General features: G+C 32.2%; 1 protein-coding gene across 2 annotated transcripts in view; it reads right to left on the bottom strand.

The window, feature by feature from the left end:
- Positions 1 to 9,939, bottom strand: part of LOC106881535 (ubiquitin-conjugating enzyme E2-22 kDa) — a 52,473-nt gene that overhangs the window by 12,695 nt on the left and 29,839 nt on the right. For both annotated transcript variants that reach the window (XM_052973648.1, XM_014931959.2), the window contains exon 3: positions 1,289 to 1,371. In XM_052973648.1, coding sequence (XP_052829608.1) covers positions 1,289 to 1,371 — 83 coding nt within the window. The remainder of the gene's footprint in view (positions 1 to 1,288; positions 1,372 to 9,939) is intronic.

Consider the following 9,939-nt stretch of genomic DNA (forward strand, 5'->3'; position numbering starts at 1 on the left):
ATATATATATATATAGGCTTCCTGCTGAGCCTATCTTGCTGCTCTTCACCTTGTATCTTAAACCATGGCCTTATAATACCTATTGTTCACTCATCCACCTACATGACTCCCATCTCTTCATCACTCAGACCTCTATCTTACATCTGTCCACCACCTCTACAGACTGCATCATTCACCTCACTTCATCCCATTCCCTACCCATTACCCTGTTATTCTACCAGCCAGTATGTTCAATCTTCTGAGTCACCTCAGTAGCCATCTGGCTTCATCACCAACACTCACCTTTGTTCACTTCTACTATTGCCTATCATTACTAAGACAACTTCATCCTCAAATACCCCTTTGCCTATCCCATCATAGGTTTTCTCTCCTCCACACTCACCCATTCTAATCTCTCTCTCTCTCCTTTTCCCTTTCAAAGTCACCTGAGCAAATGGATGTTGATTACCCTCTATGCTTAACTACCCATTTCTGGCCTCTACATCACTGCCTCCTTTCCTATTCCTCTCTTCAACCTACATTCCATAGGTTACTGAGTACTCTAGTGTTAGTACTACTAGAAAATGCACCCAATACACTCTGTTGAGTGGCTGGTGATAGGAAGAGTATCCAGTCATAGAAACCAAGCCAGATAACATGCCCAAGCACCAGTCATGAGGAGCAGTAGCTCTTAAGAATTGACAAGGGCAATAGTGACCCATTTAACCCATGCAAGCACAGAAAATAGATATAAAATGATAATGACAATGATGGAGGTGTCAGTAAAAATAGAAAGACCAAATCTTTCAATTCCTACATGCAATGCTAATATGACTGCTATGCTCATTAATAAGAATTATTAGAAATAGCTGGTGAAGTTTAAATCTAAAAATGTATCTACCTTTAACAAATATATATATGTATATATTTATTAAAAAAAAAAAAAAAAAAAAAAAAAAAAAAAAAAAAAAAGGAAAAAATAATTCAATTCCTGAAGGACAATGATTTAATTAAAATGACTAAACAAATAACTCAATACCGTTAAAGATATTCTATACTAAATGTCAAAATTTATGACTCACAGAAAAGATTTTGGCCTTCCAACAAACCATTCACAAGTTATAAATATTAGATTTATGAATTTTTAATCCTATTTCATTCAAGTCAAATATTCATTACAAAAAAATTATCTCCCCTGCAAGAGAAAATATTCCAGTCATTGAGCTTTAGACAATATTAATTTAAAGTCTCAAAAGATAAAAAGAAAAAAAACCTAAATAATAACATACAACACAAAAATATTACATACCATTGGTCTTTTAGAATATCTAAACATACAGCTCCTGTTACAGAACTAATATTGGGATGCCAAATTCTAGTGACAAACCGTACCTGATAAAGAAAAAAAAATGTCAAAAGATAAATGAATAGCATCAATTTAGAACATGATTACAAATACAAACCATTACTGATGCATTTGTAACAATTTTTATACAGAAAACAAAATTTAACTTCTTTATATTTAAATCTGAATAAAAAATGACATAAGATGGCAAATCAGCAAAGTTGTTAGAGACAGATTGCTCTGAGTATTTGCTCCAGCTCTTTGTGGGCTAAGTTCACATATTGTTGAGATCATCTTCACCTTTCATCCTTTTGAGGTTAATAAAATATGAATTCTGTACCAGAGTTCAATTTCTTTCTCTCTCTGAGAAAAGAAACTAGTTGTTGTTAACTGAAGAGGGACAGAGTCTACCAGATCTAAAAATGCTCAAGGTACAGCACATCACAACAGTACCCCTACAACTTTATTGGGAGTTGAGGGCACAAGGCAAGGTAAAAATTATATGGTTTGATATCAACATCGCTTATTTCCTTATGACTAACTATCTTTTAAAGTAGAATGCAAGTTGCATTATATTCATGACATAACTCCTAGAAATGGCAATTTATAAATATTTTACAAATTAATTTCTTTAGATTAAAAAATACTTTAAAGCATAATGTATAATAATAAAAATATGATAAATGTGTAAGTAATTTCTATTTAAGAATTAGACAAATTTTTATAGTCTTCAGCTTTGATTACAAAGCCCATGTACACATTAGATGTGCAATCTTCATTAAATTAAAATTTTCAACTAAAACTTTGTCCTTAATATTATAAAAATCTTTACATTTTGAGGTGATACAGTTAGGATTTGCAAACATTTCCACACACACACCCACACCCACAAAGGTTTTTTAAAAAATGCTTGCAATTCAGTCAAAAGCTTCAAAGTAATTGCAACAAGGAGTCTAAATTTATCCCAAAACAATATTTAACTACAAAACTGATCATTGCATTATGTATATATTTATATATATATATATATATATATCTTTCTTCCTAGTAAAATATTTAACTATTGAAGTTGTGAATTAATTCCCCACACCCCACACACAATATAAAATTTTATTTCTAAATATTCTGTAAAATATATAAAGCTAGTATGTGTTAAGAGTGAGAGTCCAGGGGGCATCCAGCAGTAAAATCCATGCCAAAGCAGACAGAAGAGCTTGGTGCTGTCTTCTAACTTGCCAGCTCTTATTGAACCATCCAACTTATGCCAGCATGAAAAAAAACGGACATTAAATGATGATGATGTTTATAATCCATGGCAGACATTCTTTAGATGCAAGGTAGTGTCCCTGATCAAGTAAACTAACCATAGTATTTAGAGACCAAGTATATTTTTTATGTTAAGATATTAGCACTTGTTTCTTCATGCTAGTTCTTATGTAAATGTAAGAAAGGGAAAACTGCCATGTATATCAAAGATGCAAAATTGAAAAATACTACAAAAAAAACTGATTAGACAATCAATTCTAAAGTACTGTAAAACACCGTAAGATCTATAAAACTTATTGCCCATTAATTATCAATGCTTCATATATAGGAAAATACCAAAATTGAAAGCTGACAAGTTCCTAAGGATATTAAATGCAAACAATCATATCTGGCAGATGTTACAGAATTATTAACATCTGAATAATTTACACACATATACAATGTAGGGTAAAAAGGACTCCTTGACTTGTCTTGTTGAAGACATGGCAACTCCTCTTGTACTGATACCACAATAAAATATACTCAGTTCACTTAGTAAAATGGATATTAGGAAAGACAACTAGACATAGAGATATACCAAAAATTAAATGTATTAGCAAGTTGTGGTCCCATAACCTGTTTAAGGACACTAGCTCTGGATAAGAATAAATTTGAACTTGGACAACCTTTCTGTCTTCTGCCAATATAGGATGCAAACAAAAAACAATGCTGATACACATTGCACATCAGACAACATAATTTTTAAAAAACAAACCTAACCCCTTACTCACAAATAAATTGAAAAAGCTCATTAATGAAAATGCAGGGAGAATAGATAGGGAACACACTGGAATGTTAGATTTCTACAACCAAAAGTAGGCCTAGCATGCAGGAGGCTTTAATTTTACCAAGATGAAAAGTTCAGTTTAAAGCTCCTAATTTCCATCAATCAATTTCCCTAAGAGACAAAGGGATCTAAGAATGTCAAATATTTGTCTGTTTTGAAACAACTACACAATTTCCCAAGAAAATTTGACCAAAGTTAGCTTACAATCTAAATTTGTCCCGAAACAATGCACAAAGATAAGCTGGGTATAAGGTTACCCTGGTGCAATGTCCGTGCACTTCATCATGTGTTTGCTTAACCCTTATGATATAAGTTTCTTTTATAGTGATCTAAATTAAAACTTCCCAAGAAAATTTCAATTTATGTTCCAAAAGACCAGCTTCATAATAACAAAGCTGTTTTGTATACTAAATTCTTATTTTCAAAATAATTGAAACAATAAATTTGAAATAATTCAAAGTAATTGAAAAACTAATGTATTTCAATAGAAATTTGGTAACAAAACAGTTAAACCAAAGACACACACTCACACAGTGATATACTTTAAGTTAACCAGCTGTTACTATGACAACTGTTATTGATGGCAGTCATTATGTATAGTCTTTCAGTTTTTGTGTTTCCAATGAATGCTTCATTATACAAACAGAGAGAGAGCACCCTCTGGGTGATTTTCTGCTAGTTGCTAAATATTTGATCCCCAATTTATGTAATGTTTCTGATATGTTGCTTCTAATTTCAATTTGCATCCTCTTATTCATCTAATAATAATTCTTTCAATATTTCATCACAGTCTTAATCTCTCTCTTTTAAATAAACACATAAGTAGTCCATCCTCTATGTGCTCATCTATAATGCTAGAAATAGTAGGGATCACATGGGTTCCCCTCTTCCAATCCAGCTGACCTCCTAGCAATTTGAAATCACGATCATATTAAGCAGGAGCTAGGGTTCCGCCCCCTCCAACTTATTTCAAATCAATTTCAGATAATTCCTTCGAATCATTCCCCAAATGTTTGTGGCATTTGTGGCAAATAAAGTGTGTTTCCAATTTGTATATACATTAGGTACACGTTTAAATTACAGAGAAAGAGTTTTCAGTATCTACTTTGTTAAAAAAACATAAATACACAAACAAACAGGAAATAGACACAGAAGGTTGTAAAACCCTATCAGTTATTGGCCAGAGGGTCAGATACAATTTCACACCCTAACAATAATATTGCCTCGGTGCCACCAGAAGGGATGCAATATTATTAAGGCACAAAATTGCATTTGACCCTCTGGCCAGTAACTGATGAGGATTTGGTGACCTTCTGTGTATATTTCTTGTTTGTTTGTACATTTATTTAGTTTTTTAACTTATATATTTATATATCAATCAATCAATAGTTATGAAAAAAATTGCAAACTCAGAATTTCTAATGTTCAAAGTGATTTTTTTAAAAGGTATCATAAAAACATTAGATGTGCTAGAAAAAAAAAATCATTGGAAAACTTACTATTAGTTCTAACTTTATTTTTGCCCCCCATCAACACATTTGTACTGAAATATTAATATTAAACTGTATTAATAAGCTAAAGGCTCAGAAACATAGTGAGTGAAGCACCAAACATTCACTAATAGATGTCTCAGAAACATCCTTAACATCAGGTGGTCAGAGGACATCTCCAATGAATAACAGTGGGACAGGACAAGACAAGCCTCAGTTGAGACAGATATCAATAAATGAAAATGAGGAGGGATAGACCACATGCTACGAAAGATTGCACCAAATGTCATCAATCAGGCCCTTGACTGGAACCCAAAAGGCAAGTAAAAAGTGGGCCGACCGCAAAGGTAAGGGCAGCCAGAATGATATGGGCCAAGCTGAAGAAGATCCCCCACAACCGCGCCCATTGGAAAAAATGTTGATGCGGCCTATGTTCCCCGAGGAATCAAGAGACCTAACAACAACAAAAGATGTAGAGATGGCAAATTATTTATTTTCTATTACTGTTTTCCATATGAACTATGATAGCCCAAAAAGTGAAGGCTACAGCAAAGGAATTAACTATTAGAGAGAGAGAGCAAGATTGCTTCTCAGTTTAACTTTTTTGATACCAAACTGCCTGAAGCCACTCTTGGTTCTATAACTTCCTGTTTTAAAGTGATCTAAATTAAAACCTTCTCTCAAAATTTCTTATTAATTGATGTTCTATATTTCAACTTAATTATGACAATGTTATTGTACAAAGTTCTTCATTATTTTCAAAATTAATTGAAACAAAGGCAACAGAAACACGATAACAAAAGGGTTAATATTTCTAAAAAAAAGTCAACAGTGAATTAAAATTAATTATTTGGTTGAAAAGAACTTACAAACCACATTTTCATTTTTAAAAATGTCAAAAATTTTCCAGACAATGGAGAATTTAATAATTACATTCTTTTAGTAAAAGTTACATAATTCCAACAAATTAATAAACTTTCTTAATTGTCTTTCTAATACTGTGTTGCAATTATAAAAACTTGCTAAGACTGAAGTTTAAAAAAAAATATTTCTAAGTTTTTGGCAAACTGAGGGCAATGCTATACATGGAATAATTTGTCCATGAATGCTGTATTTTAATGAAATGTTAAAGAAATGATAACAAAACTAGAGTAACAATGAAGTGTACAATAATGAAAGTTGTGTTCCCTTTTTCATTTCTAATACAAGATAACATCACTAAGTTAAACCATTTAAATTTTTTAAAAGTTTGTGTATTTGGAATCCTAATAATTGTTTCCAATTTTGGTGCAAGGCCAGCAAAGTTTGGGGCAGGGCAAGTTGATTACATCAACCCTCCTTGAGGGATGAAAGGTTAAATTGACCTAGGCAGGATTTGAACTCAGAATGCAAAGTGCCAGAAGAAATGCTATGAAGCATTTTGTCTGACAGTAACATTTCTGCCAGCTCATTTGCCTTATTTGATGATCCTAATAATAACAGGTAATTCTGTTAGCTGATTAAGTATCAGGTGAAGTAGTTCAACGCCAGCAACAGTTGAGCAATATCTATATAACCTGGTTCAAACAGAATAAGCAAGTAACATCACAAGTAGTATGAGGTTGAAGAACAACAAAAAGAAAAAAAATCTCTGAAATGGTCAATGGAAAAAGAACAATCTGCCTCCATGGAATTAATAAAGGATTCAGTTTGAAATTCTGAGAATGCTACTAAATGCACCCAGCCAAAGCATACAATCGCCTAAACTTTGTGACTAGCAAACAAAATGGGATCACCATTCCAAATATAATTGGTATATAAGTTTGCAAATGAAATTTAGTATATGAAAATTGCATAAATTTGTGTGTATATGTGGTAAGTCTATATAAGTTGCTCTCTTTATTATCTTCTCATTCTTTGTCCTATTCAATAATACCATGTTGCCAGCATAATGAAGGATGGTATTTAATCTGTCCATATTCAATTTCTCCACTACCATCACCCACTATTACCACCTCTCTTGCACCATAACCCCACTATCATGCTATCCCTCTACTCTCTACAATCAAAACACTTGGGTTACAATAGATGACATCATATGTGTCCATGCTCAGTGCTGCTTACTATCACCCTTCTTTTCTGCTAATCATTATTTTCTCTCTGCTTCATGACATTAGACACTCACTCACCATTGCCTATTTCTTTTATGAGGGTAGGCTGGAAAATTCATTGGCTGGCTGACACTGAAGGAATGATGCCAGGGCTGTGAAATCTTGCATGCATTAATTTCAACTCTTCTTATTAATACCTGCATTCTTTCTTTCAAGGTAAACTGACATCTGACTCTTCAAGACTTCAAAAGTAATTAGTAGTGACTTCACTTAGAAATGGATAAAATGTGGCACTGAGGTGTTATCAAGAACCCGCAGAAAAAAAGTTTTAGCCCCCCCCCCCCCAGACATTGATGCTTACATGGTTGCTACATTAGGAGGTGATCGATGTTCTAGTTTTAACAATGCAAAAGTGGGCGAGGTGAATTCAGGAAGAGAAGGGAAAGTTTTGAAGGTAACTTAAAGTTTGGACATCATGCAACTGCTACCACTGAGGAAAGCATCAATCATCTTCACCACATGCTGATGGATGACAGGTGATTGACTATAAATCTAATAGCCAATGCTATTAACATATTCCAAGAGAGAGTTGAGAATATTCTGCGCAAAATTGGTATGATGAAGATCTCTGCTCAATGGGTGCCACATCTTAGGAAATAAACGTGTTTACAAGAGGATTCTTAGGAAATATAATAGCAAATAGTTCACTATTACAGAGTTGGCAGAATTCTTTGCCTTTATCCCGAGTCAACCAATCTAAATTAAATTGTTTATTATGGTATTTTAGATACCAAATTAATTTACTAAGCCCTGTACTGTTGCATTTATTACTATCCCTAAATGTAGAGCAATGATTAGAAATTCTTTTAGTTAACTGAGAGGAAGAACTACCTGTATAAAAAAGACATTGGTACCAGGAGTAATTTTACACAGGTATATAGAGTTTTTAGTCTTAAAATTACTAGACATAAACTTAATTCTGTTGGAATTGATTTCAGAAACAATAACCTTGTTGTTAATATTTCTAGGGGAATGATTAGTATTAGCTAAATTAATGTTAGTATTAGTAATTGGATTCTTATTTAACAAACTAATATTATGTGAAGAGATAATTTGTGAAAGATTTAGTGTTGGAAAAAACCAATTCTAACCATGTGCAAGTTGATTCTTTGGAAAATTCCTAACAATAGCTTCCCGAAACTAGAAAGGAAGATTAGATTTAATTTGCCTCCCATAAGGAATAATCAACCAAATAGCTTTGCTAGTAGTTGCCTTATTTTTAGTGTAACTATCTTTAAAAGACATCGATTTACCTTTAGAATGAAAAGAGGGGGTTAAATAATAGTTATCTCTCTTATGCTGTAAAAAACCTTCCTCTGGTGTTGGCATCTAAATTAAAACTAAAATTGTTCATAGCGATACAACTAGATTTCATGTCTCCATTACTAAAGGCAGAATAAGATTGAATAGAATTAATGTAGGTAACTTCCTCTGTATAGCCTGCTTTAAATAAGGCAGAGTTATAAAATTCAGCCATGTTGTTGAAAATGTCCACAATATAGAAGTTGTTATTTCATCAGAAGTTACAGAGCAAGAATGGACAAATTCATGTTTGATAAGTGCCAATACACGAAACTCTCAGCTTTTGACTTACTCTTTAACTTCTGCTGATGTTATATATACATATATGTGTATACCTGGTCGCTCGACATGCTAAAAATAGCAGCCAAAATATCCCCTATCTAAATCACATGCCCATTGTATGTAATGTCTTAGATTATCCCTAAAAAGACGGTTTGCTGAAGGCTGGAATGTCTTTGATGATAGGTTTGTTGTATCAGGGTTAAATAACAAAAACATCATGGTCAATTTCTGTATTGACACCTGCACGATTTTCACTAATAAAAAGAAAAATTTGATTTCTTGCATGGAATCAAGTACTCTGACCTCCTAATATGCTGCAAACCCCTTATTTTGGTTCGGAAAAAATGAGGTAGGAGCCATCCCCCACCCCACCCCAGAATCATTGGAAACTTTTTTTTCGTTGAATGAATTCCTGTGACCTCCTAATATTGCAAAATTAGGTTACTTAAGGTGAGAATGGTCGACAACATGGTAAAAATCCCTGCCATTATTTGGTGTGGATAGATATGAAATAATTCAATCACAACATATATTTAAATGAAACATGAAAAAAATTGAAATATTATCTTTCAGTATTCTATAAGGTAAAATCTTAAATTATTAATTGACACATTATTAATTATCTTATAACAGCAATGCCTGGAAAAATCATGGATTACAGGGAAAAATGCGAGCATGAAAAGTAATATTCTGAAGATTATAAACCTGTAAAAGTATAGGACAAGCTATTACTTCTAGTAAAGTAAAGAAGAAACTGTATATATATATATATATATATATATATATATGTTTGGTGTTGGCGTCTGAATTAAAACTAAAATCGTTCAACGAGATTTCATGTCTCCATTACTAAACATAGAATAAGATTTAATAGAATGTGGGTAACTTTCTCTGTATAGCCTGCTTTAAGTAAAGCAGAGTTATAAAATTCAGCCTTGTTGAAAATGTCAACATTAGTAGATACCAAACAGACAAAGGATATTTTACAGCGTAAGGGAGATAACCGTTATTTAACCCCCGCTTTTCATTCTAAAGGTAAATTGATGTCTTTTAAAGATATAAAGATATATATATATATACATAATACATATAATATATATATACATAATACATATAATATATATATACATAATACATATAATATATATATATATACATAATACATATAATATATATATACACAATACATATAATATATATATACACAATACATATAATATATATATACACAATACATATAATATATATATACACAATACATATAATATATATATACACAATACATATCATATATATATA

This window comes from Octopus bimaculoides, chromosome 16 (assembly GCF_001194135.2).
Source record: "Octopus bimaculoides isolate UCB-OBI-ISO-001 chromosome 16, ASM119413v2, whole genome shotgun sequence".
NCBI lineage: Eukaryota > Metazoa > Mollusca > Cephalopoda > Octopoda > Octopodidae > Octopus > Octopus bimaculoides.